Source organism: Diplotaxodon limnothrissa, linkage group LG7 (genome assembly GCF_057381915.1).
Source record: "Diplotaxodon limnothrissa isolate DT_005_m linkage group LG7, D_limnothrissa_male_GT1.1, whole genome shotgun sequence".
Taxonomy (NCBI): domain Eukaryota; kingdom Metazoa; phylum Chordata; class Actinopteri; order Cichliformes; family Cichlidae; genus Diplotaxodon; species Diplotaxodon limnothrissa.
In genome coordinates, this window is record NC_140602.1 from 28,870,678 (window position 1) to 28,889,969 (window position 19,292).

General features: G+C 45.7%; 1 protein-coding gene across 2 annotated transcripts; it reads right to left on the reverse strand.

Annotated features, from left to right (window-relative positions):
- Positions 1 to 2,328: 2,328 nt before the first annotated feature.
- On the reverse strand, positions 2,329 to 11,921 carry ythdc1 (YTH N6-methyladenosine RNA binding protein C1). 2 transcript variants are annotated; one of them, XM_085359538.1, is made up of 16 exons: positions 11,762 to 11,921; positions 10,632 to 10,733; positions 10,072 to 10,361; positions 9,052 to 9,445; positions 8,896 to 8,958; positions 8,703 to 8,797; positions 8,318 to 8,426; positions 8,097 to 8,214; positions 7,359 to 7,443; positions 7,132 to 7,286; positions 4,896 to 4,975; positions 4,727 to 4,763; positions 3,389 to 3,428; positions 3,074 to 3,139; positions 2,692 to 2,883; positions 2,329 to 2,596 (listed from the first exon to the last, which is right to left on the reverse strand). In XM_085359538.1, the coding sequence occupies exons 1-16, from the start codon at positions 11,787 to 11,789 to the stop codon at positions 2,408 to 2,410; spliced, it is 2,043 nt and encodes a 680-aa protein (XP_085215664.1). In that variant the 5' UTR covers positions 11,790 to 11,921; the 3' UTR covers positions 2,329 to 2,407. The 2 variants fall into 2 exon arrangements, with proteins under 2 accessions (XP_085215664.1, XP_085215663.1); XM_085359537.1 differs by having other exon boundaries at positions 9,052 to 9,448.
- Positions 11,922 to 19,292: the final 7,371 nt, after the last annotated feature.

Genomic DNA, 19,292 nt, shown 5'->3' on the forward strand with positions numbered 1-19,292 from the left:
TTTATTTGTAGTGTTACAAACCCCTCTGACGCCTTGGCTTCCAATCACAAATTCATTGTGCTCTCAGCAGTAATTCCTGGTACATTTTGTTTTCTAAATTTTATGTTTATTGGTGTGTAGATGGATGTATTGTCGTGTTCTATTTTCTTGAGAGAAAAAAATGCTCAAATTATGACTTTTAAAAATTAATTGTTAAATGGTTACATAGAGCCATGGACCTCTGCCTTTCAGGGCTCAGAGAGACAAAGGATGACACACGAAAGCAGTAAGCATGTTAATGTGATTGGTTAAAAAGTCGGGGGAAACCACGGATTTAGAATTGGGTCCCCTTATCTGGCTTGAGTCTAGTATCTGGCTCACATTTCATATCCTGCACCTATTGGACATCTCTTTGTAACAGGAGATGACTCTTCCCACATCACCATGGCAACCACATCCCCTCCTCTGGTCAGGCCTATAGAAGTGAAGAGAGAGAGAGCTCTCCCTAGCTCCATTATTTACATAGTTGTTTTCTGGGTAGTGGTGTCAGTGTGCACCAGCCTGCTTCCAAGCTCTATTGTGTAAATCTCTACCATTGGAATGTGTGATATAAGTGTGGCATTTTTTTTTCTCAACACTCTATTCTGCATTACATATTTGGGCAGATAAAACATAAATGTAAGTTTACTCTATCAGAATGAAATTTCAGATACAAGTGGTGGAAAGCTTTCTCCAAAAGGTGGACGGTGCCTTCGTGATAGGGTGAGGAGTTCAGTCATTTGGGAGGAGTTCACAGTAGAACCACTGCTCCTCCACATCACAAGGAGACATCTAAGACTGTCGCCTCCTGGGTAAGGTTCTCCTGGGAGGAGTCCCCCAAGTGTAGACCCGGGACATGCTGGAGAGATTGCACTTCAGATTAGCAGAAGAAAACAACTAAATGATTTACTGTTTTATTTTAGATTTTAACCTTTATAGAAGTGGGTGGGTGAACAGCGTTCATTGTTCATAATGCACGTCGCACTCTTCAGTTGCAGTTTTTCGGATGTTCATTTGTTATATTTTAATAACACGTTAACTTTTGTCGTAACATGTTTTCATATCATATTTAACATCATTTTATTTTAAGTGTTTTTCTGCCTCGCTGTCTGGAGTATAACATGTAATGTTGCTAATGCACAATAAGATGCTGCACAGTTAAGCATCATGGTTCATTATTTAAGAATGGGATTAATGGTTTAAAACAGCTTTGTTGTTGTCAGCTTACATTAAACAGTTCTCAAATGTAACTTCATATCTGAGTGTTTCTTAGTGCTAGACCAGTCGATTAGTCAAAATTTTTTTTCCATGGTTAGTCGACTAAGACATTAGTCCAGGAACATCTTTAGTCTACACGGTTGTGTTGACTACCACAAGGTGAAGAAGGTCTCAGTTTGATGCTTTATCCACACGCTGCATGTCCTGCAGCCAATTTGGATGATCTTAAAATGGTGATCCCGAAAATGGTGCTCCAGTTCTTGCCCCTTGGTCGCCCACTGTGACGTATCAAAACTACTCTCTGAGGCAGGTATCCTCACCTGAATATACACCCGGACCAAACTTTAGTTCATCTGAAGAACAATTCATCTTTAATTATTGTGGCTAACAGCTCATATTTCACTTGGAGACTTAACTACTGCTAAAACTGCATAAATGCACACAACTACTATCATGGAGACTACAGACTGGACCAGATGATGATGATGATGATGATGGTCACCTACAGTCACTGTGCAGCTCTTCCTGGGAGGAAGCAGGAATATGAAGCGTTACGTGGATGTGCAGGGAGCCCCACTTAGTGCGTCCTAACTCCCCAAACAGGAAGTGAAGAAAACAGGGAAACGGGATGAGTTTCATACTTAAAAACATTTAATTTGAAAGCTTTAACAGGAAACACTGCACTACTTTTCAGAATAAAATGAGAAATTGTTACAGAAACATGTTCATAATAAAAGTTTCTTCCATTATCTTATGACATCTTAGATCTGAGTACTGGGTCTAGATTGCTTCCACCCTCACGTTGGGCATCACCAGACTCTCAAAACATAAAAAAAAAATGAACACAGAGCATTGTGGGAAATCTGGCACTGCACCAGGAGTCACACACAGGCTGCCAAAATAAAAGTTTTGACCAAATATTTCTTTGTACAAGTTTTCACTTTATTCACATAAAACTGATGATGTCATCACTCAGTTTGTTTGTTTTTAATTCATAATTTTCAACAAAAACAGCAAACCAGTCAAAAAGCAGTGCGGGCTGCCAAAAAAAAAAGGAAAAAAAAGAAAAAAAAAAAAAAAGCAGTGCGGGCTGCCAAAAAAAAAAAAAGAAAAAAAAGAAAAAGAAAAAGAAAAAAAGCAGTGCAGGCTGCCAAGAAGTGATGTCATCAGATCACCTGCGGTACCGCCCCCTCTCCTTGTCCCTTTCTCTTTCTCTGTCTCTATCCCTCACTCGCTCTCGCTCTCTGTCACGGCGCGGGCCACCTCGCTCACGCTCACGCTGACGCTCTCGCTCCCGCCGGCTGCTCACCACTGCCTGCGTCCGCCGCAGGAAGTCGTCCACTCGCATGTCATAGTCGTGCTGTATGATGGAGGAGGGTGAACAAAAACAAAAAAAACAGTAAGAGGCTGTGCTGATCACTAATCAATACGCCTGATTGGACTGAGTGAACTTACTGGGCTGGACGTGAAGGCGCGGTGCTGCGGTGCTCGTTGCTTATCTCTGAAGCGAGGGGGCGGGGCCTCGTGTGGTGGCAGGGGTGGGTGGTGATGATGGTGGTAGGCCTGGTGAGGGGGAGGCGGTGGGTGGCTGTGGTGGTAGTAGGGTGGATGGTGTGGGGGTGGCTGCTCCACGCCGGGATAGCCCGCCTGATGACACACGTGGCATCATCCTTAGATCAGTCTGTAGTGACTTTAATAAAGGCTTTTAATCTGAAAATTCTCATGCAACATCTTAAAACACAAAAACAGTTTCCTGCTTCCAGGTAAAATGCATGTTTTCATCATCCGTCACAGGCAGGAACAATCGATCAGAACGTGATTAATAACCTATTCATACCAGAGTCTGCCAGGGCGCCGGGGGGCCGACACTGTGGTGGTAATCCCTCATATACTCGTTATAGGACTGAAGCAAGAAGGACAAAGGTGAACACAGGTAAGGACACAGCTAAACACAAGAAAACCCCTTCCTGTCTGAAATCAAATGATCTGCATGTGGTATTTGTGATGATTACGGGCTGTTTTTAATGGAAAGACTGAATCATTTACAGTTTTATTTATGTTCACCCACACCTCTAATCAATACTAATCAGACTAATCAATAAACAATCAGTGAAGTGATAAGTAATCAATGAAGTGAAACGTTTGGACCCACCCCATTGAGAAACACGTCTCGTCTTACGCCAGAAAATCGCCTGGAAAGAGAACAGATTCATGAGAAATTCAGACTTTCAAATTTTATTATTTTTTTTTTTTAAATTCAAGACGAAAGTTTAGATCCTTTGAATCTTCACTTTATCATGGTGGAGGAGTTTCTGATCAATATATGAAGGGACTTGCAGGTGGCAGAGTTTAGTGTGGATGCGGTCCTGTGGGTCTGCCTGGGTGTGATGGTTGGGTATAGACCACCTGCCGTGGCCGTGGTAGTTGGGCGCCAACCACAGGGGCAGACCTCAACAGTCTGGTCCCAGCAGCCCATACCGGCAACAGGAATGGAGGACGTCACACTTGTGGTATGGAAGGAATCTGAGCAAGCACGTGAGGCTGAGAAGCCAGCTCAGCTTCTGGAACTGGAGTTCGGCACCTGGATGTTTAGGGGTTCCTTCATGGACTAGAGTTGTTTCCGTGACTGAGCACAGAGCAGCACCTCACCCCAAGAAACATCTAGGAGCTCCACTTTAATTCTGCCAAGGGCAACAACAATGTCACCTCGATCTGGCACGATTGGGAAGAATGACCTGCTCGTCCTGAACCTGAGTGGTGTTTTGTTATTGGTTCGTCTATAACGAACACCATGTTTGAACTTAAGGGTGTTCATAATTTTGTAATTGTATCACCAGATCTAAGGCCTCAGGTGAGGAGAGGAGCTGAGGTGTGAACGGATCACCACCTGATGGAGAGTTGGATCAGATGCATGGAGTTGTGGCTGTAAAGTGGTTGGTACCTGTCGTCTGGTAACCCTTTAACCATATGGTGAACAACAGAGGAGCTATCAAGCTGAATAGAGTCCTTTTGAGCTTGCTAGACTCTGGACGTATAGTTGGAGGTGGAGGAACACCTCTGAGGATCTCCTAAATTCCTCTGCAAACCATTCCAGAGAGGAAGCAGAGTCTGAAGATCAGGTGCATGACTTGCCCATCACAGTAGCTAAAAGACTTCCTGGATGTGTCCCCAGTTCTTGCACGTCATGCGCCAGTCTTGGTTGAAATACCCACCAGTAACTCTGGACTGACAGACTTTGGTGATGATCCCCTTTGTAATAAGGTGAACCAGAAGGATCACAGCTGGGGATATACCTGGAAGGTCTAAGACTGGGTACAGGAGAGTCTGCTGTCAGCTGAAACTCAGATTCAGGAGGAACAGTGCAGCGTTTGTTCTGGATGTCTGGTCAAAGACATTTGAAGATGTGATGAAGTTTCTAATATCAGTCTGATTACATCAACTCAGGGTCTAAGAGGAATACAGAAGAAACCCGATTCCAGGTGTGTCTCACCTGTCCACTGGCTGGCTCCTCAGGTCCTGGATGAACCCTAAAAGCACGACACATAAAGTTCGGTTGAGGTGACAGTGAATGGCAAACATTCAGGTAACAGGTGTGTTCGACACCTGCACCTGAAAATCTGGGTCTTAGTCGGCTGTTTAAATGGAAGCTGCACATTAACCTGCTCGCTGGCTGAAGTCTGGTGGACCGTCAGGTCGCAGTCGCTTCCTGCCGTGGAGGTCATACTCTTCAGGTCGACGCCTACATAAACAAGTCCACAGGTAAGACACACACATGCACTCAGGTACACTCCATCACACACACACACACACACACACACACACACACACACAAACCGGATACTTCCTCAGATCAGACTCCAACACAAGAAGAAATCCCCCACCCTCCCCCAAATCCGTTTTCACACACAAACTCGAACTGCAACACAATCAGCCGCTCTGTGTGGTTCACCTGTGACTTCACCTGTGACTTCACCTGACGCTTACCTGGACGAATCAGATATCACACAGGTCTAGTAACAGAAAGCTTTGAGGATAAAGACAGACTGATTTGGACATTTACACCAGGTGACACCTTCAATTTGTGCCTGGAAACAGCTTTGTCTGTAACATGATGTTTAAACGCAAGAAAGTCAGACGCTGATAAAGACCCTGTTCAAATCCTGTTCTGATCCTATTCCAGTCCTATTATGAACATGTTTCAATCCTGTTCTGGTCCTATTCTAGCCCTGTTCAGATCGTGTTCCATTCCCATTCTGGCTGAATTAAGGTGCTGTTCCTGCCCTACTCTGGTCCTTTTTAGGCCCTGTTCTGATCCGGTTCCAACCATATACCGATCCTATTCTCATTGTGCTCTGGGCCTATTCCAGTGCTGTTCCAAATTTGTTTTGGCTTATTTTTAAATCAACTGATGTCCACACAGAATCTCCTGTTTTAAAAGTTTCACTCTGAAGGATGAAAACAGAATCTGCAGTCTGACAAAGTCTCTCTCTCTCTCTCTCTCTCTCTCTCTCTCTCTCTCTCTCACACACACACACACAAATAAAAAAAATAAAAAAAAAGAACAAATGAAGAAGAACCTCTGAAAGGGACAACATACCGCTTCTGCTGCGTATGAGGGAGGGGCAACACTTTAAAAAAAAAAAAACAGTTTTTCTCCTCATCAGTCCATGTTAAAGGCTTTTATAAACCCTCTTATTTTGAAAAGGTGAGGGGTGATGATGATGATGGTGCAGTCCTGTCAATCAATACACAAAGCCCCGCCCCGTGAGCCCTGCCCCGCCCCTTCCAGACCAGCAACAGTCCTTAAACAGAAATGACAAACTGCGTCGTCTTTCTGTCGCTCCGTCCATTCGATTAATTTTATGCTCACTGTATTCGTCCATCAGAGCGACACACACACACACATCGACAACCAGCTCGCCGTCCTGTGTGTGTGTGCCAGTGGGAGGAGAGGGGAGGAAGAGGGGAACATGACTGTCCTTTCATGTGGGGGAGGGGTCACTTTTTTCAGTCCAGGGGTATATTTTTTTTTTTTCAGTCTTTTAGGCACCTGCAACTTTACCTCATACAACCAGAGGGAGCCCCGCCCCCAACACACCACACTTCTCATTGGATACAGTCCAGAGGCCTTGCCACAACACACAACCTTACTGGATACAGTCCTGAGGCCCCTCCCCTTTAGACTCACCACACCTCAGTGGATACAGTCCAGAGGCCCCGCCCCCTCCTGACCAACCTGTAAAACCCGGTCAAACACCTGAAACAGTCCATTGGGGTCTCAGATGCTCCCTTACTTCCTTTTTTAGTTCTACCTCGCTCACCCTCCCACCCCCTCCTTCGTCAGTCCAGCCAGTGACGCTTGTCCTTTCTGCTTTTATTCTGAAAGGGTCAGCTTCAGTCCAGCTACAAATTTTCACTTTTTAACCTCTGAAGTATCAAAATCCTGCGAAGACAAAGAGCTTCAAAGGACAAATTTAACAACAACAAAACTTCAGCTCAGCTACGTAAAGACTACAGACCTAAAAAAACAAAACAAAATTCAGCTAAAAATTACAAAATAAAACAAAGAGATGTTGCTCAGCTCACACTTCAAAGGAAATGAAACTCAAGTGAAGGGTTAAACTTCCTCTGTGACGTCAGCTGTTTAACGCTTGTCGAGGACTTCACTTCCTGCCTGACTTTAACACCTCGACCAAAGATGCAGAGTGAGGCTTCGCTCCGGGAAGCTCCAGACTGGAAAAATAACAACCAGAGAACCAGCAACGCGAGCCACGGGAAAGCTAGCCGCCAGCTAAGGGCAGCGGCTGTCTCCGTCGTCCAGCATCAGGTGGCGCCGTGGTCACAGCAGAAGAAGAAGAACAGGAAGCGGGAGGAGGAGCTTGATGATTGGCTAACCTTCCCGGTTCACGTTGTGGTGGTCGGCCCCGAGGCCGCGGCTCCGATGGTGTGCGACGTTTGTGACGAATGCGGCGAGCCACCTGGTGAATGTCCACGTTCTCATCCAATGGAAACAGGGCACAGAGCTGAGCACCAATGTCCGGCTGGATCTCCTGAAAGAGACACAGATTTGCATCATGTGATAGAACAGGAAAATGTGATTCGTAATAGAACAGTCAGCTGACCTGGCCGTCACGTCCAATTTTCACCGGCTTGTGTTCGTTCCAGGGGTTGGAGAGGTGGGCGGTCTTAATGAAAGGAAGCTCCCTCCTGAAAAGGAAATAAAAAAGAAGACAACACCGAATGAAGTAGCCAGCAAGCAAGGGCATCAGCGGTGAACCATCACACAACACGTGAACTACATCTATGCAGAGGTGGCTCCAGAGGTTCACACCTTCAGCAAACGTCATGAGGCAGAGCCCCAAAATCCACCAACGCAAAAACACAGAGCAGCCTGCTGTGGCGACTCCTGGAGATTTATTCATAACACGTGAAAAGACCCAGGAAAACCGAGTTAGCGATAAAAACGATAACAAAATAACGCTAAAAACCGATAAAAACCCTGAAAACCATACATTTCACACCCGAGCCTCAACTCTCGCGGCCCGGTACCAAATGACTTGGCCCGGGGGTTGGGGACCGCTGAGCTAAAGAGCTGACCTAAGACATGGACACACCCCAAACAGCAGCCAGCCAGCCAGGGATTTCACGTTTCACAGGTAGTTATTTTCAAAGCCAATATCCTCGATCTGTTGGTCAAAGCCCAGAATCAACCCAATACCCTCTGCCTCCAGTTCATCCATAAAATTTTGTCCATAAAATTTAAAATCAGAACCGGAGACCGAGATCAGTCTAGGAGAAGTCAAACACTCACCAGGAACCAATAGAAACAGAGTATAAACCTACTGGATGGAGCTGTTTACCTGCAGAGCCAGTCAATCTTAAAGACTCCTCCCAGCATCTTGGCATTCATTCCAGCAGGGAGCACCCAGTGGATCGGAGAGCCACCATGATGAGACTCTGACGCCAAACGAGCGAAACCTGAGGATAAGACAAAACAGACCAATCAGAGTTAAGAAGAGGATAAGGTGAATAAGGTGAACAGACAACAACATATGATACTGAAAACCTCTTTTCCTCATACCTTGGAATTTTCCACTTTCCCTCACAGAGAAGATGAGAACGACGCTCCTAGCTGAGCGGAAGGCAGCATTGAGCTTCTTCTCGTTCACCGGCAGTGTCGACCAAACACCCTGTAAACGCCAGAAACACCAATTCATCCTCAGCTATCAGAACAAAACGGGGAACAACACAGGGGGTGACAGGGAACGATGACAGAGGGAAAATCGAGGGGAACAACAAGGAATGACACAAACTACACTGGGGAAGACACGGGAAAGAGAGGGAACAATGAGGGGAACAACACAAGGAGGAGGGGTGACAACAGAAAATGACAGTTGGAACCATGAGGGAGGTGACATGGATTGAAAAGGGGAACAATGGGGAACAGCGAGGGGGTCAACGTGTACCTTAGCTTTGGCCAGTGACACATTCTCGTGGTTGTTGCTCTTAATGAGGAAAAATCGGGCATCTCTCAGGATATAACGCAGCTTGCTTGTTGGATCTACAACAACACAGGAAATAGCTGTAATCTGATTACTTGCAACTCAGTAAAGGTATAAGTGTAGTAACGGGTAAGTAACCATGGAATATTGTCCTTACTCTCCATGCCTTTACGAACTGCACGGACCGACGATGACAGCTTCTCCCGCTTCTTTTCTGAACCTTTCAAATTAAAAGCAGTAATTTCAAACATTACGTCATCGTTTTTTATTTCTCCTTGAAAAGAAAAATGTACATTACTAACTCTATGGTTACCTGAGGCCTCGGAGGCGGAGCCTGAGTGTGCTGACTCGCCATCATCAGAGAAGCTGACAGAGGAGGCGGAGCGTGAATCACCAGCCTCGCTACGTGTGTCATAGTCATTGCCCTCACCACCACGACGGTCGTACTCTTCTTCTTCCTCCTCATCCTCCTCCTCCTTCTCTCCTTCCTCTTCCTCCTCCTCCTCCTCTTCTTCTTCTTCCATACCTTCTTCCTCCTCTTCCTCCTCTTCCTCCTGGTCATCTTCCTCTTCCTCCTCTACATGGGAAGCAGCGGGGGAGGAGCTGCCCGATGCCTGTTCTGAGCCGTATTCTGCTCCTGTCTCGTCCTCTGATTGGTTCTCCTCCTCATGGGGGGGGGGACTTGCTCGCCGCTCATCACGGCGTAACTTCTGAAGACAAACAGGAAGTTAATACGAATGGCTGGAAACTAGGGCTGCTCAATTAATCGAATTTTAATCACGATTACGATCTGGGCTTTCAACGATCATTAACAATGACTGAGCCGATTATTAGCCCCTCCCTCGTGCTTTACTCTCGCACTGCTCCGTGTGGCAAATCGAGCGCACCTCTCTGCATTTCAGCAGAAGTTATTTGGAGAGGAGAGTGACTGCCGCTGGTTGAAAAGAGGTAAAAAAAAACTTCAGTGGTGTGGAAACATTATGGGTTCGCGGAGTCAGACGTGGATCAAGTAGACACAGTGTGTAAACTTTGCTGCGGTGTCGTAGCTGCACCACAGAGCAACACTACAAAGTTCACTAAACATAGATGTTTACATTTTTCATTTATTTTTTATATTGCAAACATTTGCACTGTTATCAGTATTTGCACACTATTTTATATTATTTTTTGACAATCTTTAAAGTCATTATTCAATACATTGTTATTGTTAAATAAATATCGTCAAATAATCGAGATCTCAATTTCAGTGAAAATAATCGTGATTATCATTTTTGCCATAATCGAGCAGCCCTACTGGAAACCGTTAAAATTATACTTTTAGTGTAAGCAGTACCTGACTCAGACCCTCCAGGCCTCTCTGGGACTCTCGCCGTCTTGCATCCTCTCCTCCACGGCTCCTCGTCACCTCTCGGGCCCCACGTCTCCCCTTTCGTTCATCATAATACTCATGACGGTAAGTGGTGGAGTGCCGGCCGCGAGGGCTCGACGCCTTTTTAGAGGAGGACAGAGATGGCCCTGGAGCTCTCTTATTGGAGGATGATGACCTAGAAGTACCGTGGCCTGACGAGGAGCGGAGCCTCTTTAGATCCTGGCTGTCAGAACGCTCGCTCTTCCTCTTCGTACCTGACAGACAGCGATGAGGGCTTAATAACATGCACAGTTTTTAATAACTTAGGTCAGGAATGTTCGTGATACTGTCTAGTAGTGTCAGTATGTTTAACAGGCTATAGTAACATCTGTAGTACCAGCTACAGTAGTACCTTTAGAATACTCTCTATAATACTGTCTATCTTCTTTAACTGTCTGTGGTATTCTCTGTAGTACCGTTTGTAGTATTCTTTGTAGTGCTGTCTGTGGTACTGTCTTTAGTATTCTCTTTAGTACTGTCTGTACCTTTCTTGTCGCTGATGTCACGCTCTGTCTCGGGGTTGTACAGCTCGTCATCTTGATCAGGAGCTTCAGTCAGTAAATCTTCCAGAACGTTCAGCTCTCCATCTGAAACCACAGACACACACACACACGTGTGAGAAGGACAGGTAACGCACACCTGGCTGATTAGGCAGAAGGAGGACTCTGTTATTGTCTGTCTGTGTTGGTGTTTATAGACCAAAGCCTGGGTGACACACCTGCTGATATATCAGATTTGATTTCTCACATCTGAAGAATGAAAGTTAACAAGTAAACCTAGAGAAACCGCATACCTGTTGGAGCCCACAAGCAACAATCAGTTCATCTTGGCACAGCCGGGCACAACTTGTTGACCCAATAAAAGTACGTTTGTAAACATATCATGTCGGAAAGGACTCATAACTAACTCCACATGAATGTTAGAGAGACCCATCGATATTACACTAACATAAAAACTTCTGGAGCTTTGTTCACAGCTTTCAGGAACACGTTGCTTTAAAAAAATCTCCGCTGCCCATAAAAGCATCAGAGGAAACTGAACATCGCCTGGTCCTGTCCAGATGAGGGATTTAACATCAATTACCATAGTGTTTTAGCAGGTAAACAGAGGAAGCTGACTCGTTAACGCTCTCGTCGTGTTTACGCTCCTCTGATCACTGCTGGATTTAGCCACACGTCTCAGCCAATCACAGGGCAGCAGCTCTGTACCAGCCTGTTTACCTGTAAACAGTCTCCCTAGTTCGCTTTTATGCGATCAGATGTGTCGTTAAAATCGACCAAATCATTGACCCCTCACCCCCGAACACGTCAGAGCTTACTGTGGCCCAAAACGAACTAGGTTCCGGTTCCACCTGTTCTCGGGCGTGCTTAAAGCGGCCTCAGCCGTAAAATCAGCAGTTTTCTGATCGGAGTCTGATGCAGTGAAAGCGAGCCGCTCATCAGCGTCGTGATGGATCAAACACGAGCTGCTAACGCACCGACACATCAAATGGTCACGCGCCCGTCAGCAGCATCGATCATCACAGTTATTATCGATTAACGATCCGCTCCGAGCGGCATCAAACAAAGGCAGCTCGTGGCTAATGCTAATGCTAACAAAGGTCCTCCTCACTCACCTTTGTCCTCGCGCCGGTCGGCCGCCATCACCGCCGCTGTGCCGCGCGCGCAGGTACCGCTTCAGGTGAAGGTGTAGCTGTAGCAGATTTGTTGGGAAGAAGAAGCTACCGGAGGATCCGAGGGTCAGCAAATGGCGGACTGTCTAACAGCAGCGTCTTCTTCTTCTACTTCTGCTGCTGCCAGCCGACAGGTGAACACCGCCACCTGTCGGGCCGGAGCACTGAGTCTGCACAGGGCACAGAGAGGGGCTGAACGGGATTTCTCAAACCTGAACGTGACCACATCACACAGACAACCGAGAGAAACCACATCACAGAGCATAAAGGTCGCATGCACTGCAAACCGTTTTATTCTCCGCGGGAGTTTGCTTCATTCATCCTGGCCGCTGTTTACATCCCGCCAGACGCAGATGCGCAGGCAGCTCAGTGCGCACTCGCGGAGCAGATACTGCACATGGAGCGGACATTCCCGGACTCTCTCATCATTGCTCTTGGGGACTTTAACAAAGCCAATCTGAGCCATGAGCTTCCCAAATACAAGCAGTATATTAAATGCCCGACCAGAGAGGAGAGGACATTAGACCACTGTTACAGCACGATCAGCGGGGCCTATCGTGCAGTGCTCCGCGCTTCACTCGGACTTTCTGACCACGTCACGATCCACCTAATCCCCGCGTACAGACAGAGGCTGAAGCTCTCCAAACCTGTCGTGAGGACCAAATAACTGTGGAGCAACGAGGCTGTGGAGGAGCTTCGCACGTGTTTGAAGTCTACAGACTGGGACACAATGAAGGCTGCTTCTAACAGCTTGGATAAGTTTACGGACACTGTCACCTCCTATATCCACTTCTGTGAGGACAGCATTGTGCCATCACGCACCAGGGTGAGTTATAACAATGACAAACCCTGGTTTACTCCTAAACTCAAAAAGCTGTGGCTGGAAAAGAGAAAGGCGTTCAGAAGCGGAGACAGGGACTGCTACAGAGAGGCCAAGTACAGGTTCACTAAAGAAGTGGACGTTGCTAAACATCAGCACTCTGAGAAGATGCAGCAGCAGATCTCAGAGAATGACTCGGCCTCTGTGTGGAAAGGTTTTAGGAATATCACCAACTACAAGCCTAAAACCCCCCACTCCACTGATGACTTGCTCTTGGCCAACACCCTTAACGACTTTTACTGCCATTTTGACGAGCCATCAGGCAGCCTTCACACCTCCAACGGCCCCAACAATAGAGACAATTTGGACACTCATTCCCCCACCTCTCCCCCCTCTGGCCCCAGTGTTTTCTGGCATTTTCAACTCCTCACTGCAGGCATGTCATGTGCCTGCCTGCTTCAAGTCCTCTACCATAATCCCTGTCCCCAAGAAACCTAGGATCACTGGACTAAATGACTACAGACCCGTGGCTCTGACATCTGTGGTCATGAAGTCATTTGAGCGCCTAGTTCTCTCCTATCTCAAGACCCTCACGGCCCCCCTCCTGGACCCCCTGCAGTTTGCATACAGAGCCAACAGGTCTGTAGATGACGCCATCAACATGGCTCTACACTTCATCCTGCAGCATCTGGACTCCCCAGGAACCTACGCCAGGATCCTGTTTGTGGACTTCAGCTCTGCCTTCAACACCATCCTTCCAGACCATCTCCAAGCTTTCCCAGATGAATGTGCCTGATCCCATCTGCCGGTGGATCACTGACTTCCTGACGGACAGGAAGCAGCATGTGAGGCTGGGAAAGAATGTCTCGGACTCCCGGATCATCAGCACCGGCTCCCCTCAGGGCTGTGTTCTTTCTCCCCTGCTCTTCTCCCTGTACACCAACTGCTGCACCTCCACCCACCAGTCTGTCAAGCTAATCAAGTTTGCAGATGACACCACCGTTATTGGACTCATCTAGGATGGGATGAGTCTGCCTACAGGAGGGAGGTTGAACGTTTGGTGTCCTGGTGCAGCCACAACAACCTGGTGCTGAACGCCCAGAAGACAGTGGAGATTATTGTGGACTTCAGGAAGCACAAAGCTCCACTCCCCCCATCATCCTGACTGACACCCTCATCACTTCTGTGGACTCATTCCGCTTCCTGGGTACCACCATCACCCAGGACCTGAAGTGGGAGCCCACCATCACCTCCGTCATCAAGAAAGCCCAGCAGAGGATGTACTTCCTGAGGCAGCTGAAGAAATTCAACCTGCCAACACGGACGATGATGCAGTTCTACACTGCAATCATCGAGTCCATCCTCACCTCCTCCATCACCGTGTGGTACGCTGGAGCCACTATCAGGGACAAACAGAGACTGCAGCGTGTTGTGCGCTCTGCTGAGAAGGTGATTGGCTGCAGACTCCCATCTCTGCAGGACCTGTACACCTCCAGGACACTGGGGCGTGCAGCTCGGATCTCAGCTGACCCTTCTCACCCTGGACACAGTCTGTTTGACCTGCTCCCCATAAGAACAGTTTCTTCCCCTCTGCTGTTGGACACATGAACAATAACCGTATGACTGTTCCCACCACTAACACATGACCCTACGCTGTGTTCACTGCATCATTCCATGTTTGGCACTGATCACCACCTGCACTCATGTATATATCATGTATATATCTATCTACTTAGCACTTTTAATTCTTATTCTTATTTTTATTTATTTATTTATTTATTTATTTTTCATGTCTATTTAAGCGTAATTTATGACAGTATGTTTGCACTGAAGCACCGCAGCAATTTCCTAATGTTGTAAACCTGCTCAACATTTGGCAATAAAACCCTTTCTGATTCTGATGTACACCCGAGAACACACCTGTGTCAGAGAGGGGAGCAGTGGCGGTCCTAGCCTGTTTGGCGCCCCGGGCGAACACTCCCTCTGCCCCCCCCCCTATGCATAGTATGCAAACAGCTACCAAACAGCCATTATAATTCGTCATACAATGAGAATAGGACAAATCAACAATTGACAATGACTAATTAATATTGTGCTGAACACAGTCCAAAAGATTCAGTAAGCTACATCAAACAAACGTAAACAGACGTTTTCACTATCCCTACTAATTGATGTTATCTTGTTGTATCTCTGTTGTGGCCAGTGCTATCCTCTATGCTGTTGCATGCTGGGGCAGCAGGTTGAGGCTCACAGATGCCAATGAACTAAATAAACAGATCCGCAAGGCCAATAATGTTGTGGGGATGGAGCTGGACTCCGTTAGGGTGGTGTCTGAGAGGTAGATGTTGTCCAAGATAAAGACAATGTTGGATAACACCTCCCACCCACTCCATGACATACCGACTAGTCACAGAAGCACGTTCAGTGAGAGACTGAGATTACCCATGATGCACCACTGACCGACACAGGAAATCATTCCTCCCTGTGGCCATCTCCCTGTACAACTCCTCCATCTAACACACTGTAAACACTGCAATCCGGTTGTTCAGTGATGACACGACGAATCCTACTTCCGGGCCTAAAGTAGTCTGTGTTTAATATGGCTTTTGTGTTGTTAACATGTTTAATGTTATGTATTTTCTTCTATTTGATCTCAAAAAGCTCCTAAAACAGTCAGTGATCACTGTTGACCTCCCTCGGCTTTTATTACCGCTAATCATTTATTTAAGCTCAGTTTTTAAAACCTTAGGATGTAACTACAGCCCAGCCCATGCAGCAGTATATGAATGACTAACATCGTATTGTGGACGGATTATCTCAGTTGTTCTCCTGGCTGAAGTTTGGTCCTTTTACAGCATCCTGCCATGCGATTACATTTGTTCCTGACCACCAAGAACACTCACGTTAACTTTTATCGAGTGGAAAAAAGTTAGCTTGTTTATATTAGGCTAACATAGCTATGTCGCTAGCGGTAGGGTTGCCAACTCCCTGAAAAATAAATAAGGGACACCTCGTGGCCAGGGCTGGGCAACCCAGTTGTCTTCACCCTTCCCAGTGTGGTAGCTCTTTTTTTGTGTGTGAAATTATTTTTTAACCATTTGACTTGAATTTGATTTAAGCAGATGCATATTCTTTGTGATATGACCATATGTGAAACAAATGATCATTTAGCCATTTATTTTTAGCTCAAAATGACAACATTAACACAGTAAAACAGGTCTCTTTCTTAAACAGAAGCCTGTCATGCTTAACTTTTGAGAATATAAGTAAATCTTTCTTTAAAAGAACTCTGTCCTGCTTAACTTAAAATTATATAAATTAATAGAAAGCAATAGAACAAAAATATTCTTGTAACAGTGCACATATAGTGCATTTAGTATAATTGGCTTCAGCTGAGGTATTATTTCAGCTTTTCTAATGCTAATCAGCTGCTCCTGTTTGTAAACCCGCTTGTTCCCATGATTACGCATCATAACTCATCATCATTATTAATCTATGTATTACTTTTATGTATTAGTCATCTATTTGTTGTAATCATTTATCCTTGCAGTTGTTTATTACACAAAATAAATTATATTATTACACTTCTGGCCACATAGCGCTGATATTCACTGCACATGCCCATATTAACCTTAACCAGAGGGTTTAAAAAAACAAACCAGTGTTTACATACCATATCTGCTTCTGCCATGCCTGGTGGACAAGAAATTGGTTAAGGGTTCCCCGAGCTTTCACGCCCCTCGTGTTCTTCATGTGCCCACCATTAGAAGCATGCCTATGGAAAAAAGTGCGCCAGCACACAGTGCAGTGCGCTTTATAGTGCACTTTTCCAGCCAGGTGTTTTCCTTTTCCCATTCCTCCCTGTACTTTTGCAGCCTTTTTTTTCTTTCTCTGAGCGAACAAACATTGCTGCTCTAATGCTGGGCTTACACTGTGCGATTTTTGGCCCATTTTGAGCCGATTTTTGAGTCGTGCGACCGATTTGGTGATCGGCCCGATTTTGGCCTTCATCGTGCATCGTGTAGTATACGTGGGGTAACGAGAAGCGATTAACACCTCGAGCAGCTCCCGATCATCAATCGCTCGTGAGGGTGTCACCACAGGCGCTCACATTGCTCAAGCGCAAACACATAAACGTCGGTGAAAAAGATGGAGCAGCACGGCTGTGCAGCGTGTGATCTGGACACAAGCGATGGAGGCACAACTTGTAGAACTTTGGAAAGCTCATCCGAGCCTTTTCGATGTGGCATCACAAAATTATCACGACCATAACAACCGTGAAAATAGTTGGATTTACACTGTTGCTCAATCACAGCTGCCTTATTAATGTTTTTCATTAGCAATTTAGCAAAGTTGATGGTGGCGGTGTGCGTGTCTGTGTGAGTGAAAGACAGACAGAGAGAGAGAGCGACAGATTTTCTGTTATAACCTTCATTTTATGGAGGCACAGTGTGCCGTCCGAGACTTGCACCGCAGTGTCGGCGTTTGTTTCCCTGTTGGCCGGTATTTTCTCCGTAAGCGACCTTTCCTCGACCAATGAGATAAGCGATAATCTGACTTGTCATAAGTGTGCTGTCAGCGCATTGGTCACAAAGCAGGAGAGGGGCTGGGAATTATGTTTTCAAACAAAGTGTTAATTCCATTAAAAGTTATAGACTACTTTTGATTCTCACTGTATTACGGGATAAAGTGCGTCCCTTATTAGCTCAATACGGGACGTGAACTTTTGTTTCTAAATACGGGACGATTCAGTTTTTTAAGGGACGGTTGGCAACCCTAGCTAGCGGTCACCAGCTAGCCCAACTTCAGTAACCCTACAAACGTCACTGCTGTTTAGTTTTCTGTCTTCATTTATGCTGGAAGTGATAACAGAGCTGTACGTTTTAATTTGTTTCCAAAACCCCGCAGTCAGGACATGCTATATTGTATTTAGATAGAAGCTAGCGAGCTAACTTCCTGCTAACGTCTAACTCCGTTAAATGTTATAAATTCCATTTTCATGGATGCCTGGATGTTAAACTCAATTGTTACACCTGGTAGAGCAGAACGCTAATCATTTTATTAAAGATGAAAGACTTTAGACAGTTTTTCTACTCTCAGTAATGCCATAGTGATCGTTTGATATATGGACCTGCAGCGGAGTGTAGGTCCAGACACGGCTAGTGACGTCAGACTGAACAACCGGATAGTTACATCCTTTTTCCACACGTTCTTTTCTACTCTGGAATATTCTTGTCAATTTTCTTGATATTTATTTATAATCACCTCTGTTAATCCTTGATATTTATAATTGAGTGATCTGCATATATTAGTGCTATTTCTTAATTGTGTAAAATCTGTATAATGTACTGTTTGGAGTTTAGTCTGTTAATGTTGCTATTTTTACCATTTCTTCTTGGAGCAACTGTAACCCACATAATTTCCTTAAGGATTAATAAAGTATTCTGATTCTGATTGTTTCAGGATACATGACCTGCCATTATCCAATGACACATCTGCTTACCTGCATCTTTGGCTCATTTCTCCTCCTGTTCTTTTCTATTTTTTCTAAACTGAGGACCTGATGGCTTTGAACTTTTCTCATCCATCTTCCATTGGTTTTAATTTTGCACTCCAGTATGAACACAAATCCCCCAACCCGAGGATCACCACAACATAACCTAATAGACCTACACCTTAGTTCACAGATTTGCTTTGTCTAGGGTGTATTTCTGGGATTTCGCACAACCCAGGATTTAAATCATGAATACATAATGGTCTTGGATTTACAACATTATAAATGAAATGTGCTCTATTTGGAAGCAGCAGGCCCCCCTCCCCTTTCGACAGGTTGTATGTGAGACTTTAAATTATCAAACTGAAAAAAAATTATAAATTGTTATTGATCCCTTTACCCCTGGTCCTAAAGTGTATATTTATTTTCTCACTCTTCTTATATTTATTGTTTGTTTACTTGCACTGCTGTAACTGGAGCCTTGTCGTCTCGTCTCTCTATATACTGGACTGTATGTAGCGGAGATGACAATAAAGTTTACTTTGACTTCAGCAGCGAGCAGGCGCACCGAGGGCTCTGGCGCTCACTTTTCGCATACAGAATTTCGAAAAAACATCGGTGCAAATTATAAGTCTGTATCATAATGTCTGGTGTTTTCGTGTTTGTTGGTTTGTTTTTATTTTGCGGGTAGGTTATTAGATGCTGCTCCAGCCAGCCAGAGAATCCCCCGCCGCCCCGCCCTCTCCTCCCTGTGCCGCAAGCAGTAGGCGCACCTGGCAAACGAAGGGCGCCCTTACTCCCAGCAAATGGGCGATAGAAAGCCGATCGGTGCCTATGCCATTCCCAATATGCGCTGGCTAACGTTGGGGCAGCATGAGTACGAGCAAAAAAAATTTTTTTGCCGATACCCGGGATGCCGCCCCCACCACGATGCCGCACCGGGCAACCACCTGTGTCGCCCGTATCAAAAACCGCTACTGGAGGGGAGGGCGGTGCAGCATCCTGTTCTGGTCTGCTGGAGTATGGTGGCTGCAGAAACCATTACAGAGTCTTTGACCTGAGCACTTTCCTCTTCAGTCTGAGGATGCGGCGTGATGCCATGTTGTCAGTTGATGAGATGTCAACAGTTAGGAACATGATTCAGTGTGGAGATGCAGTTT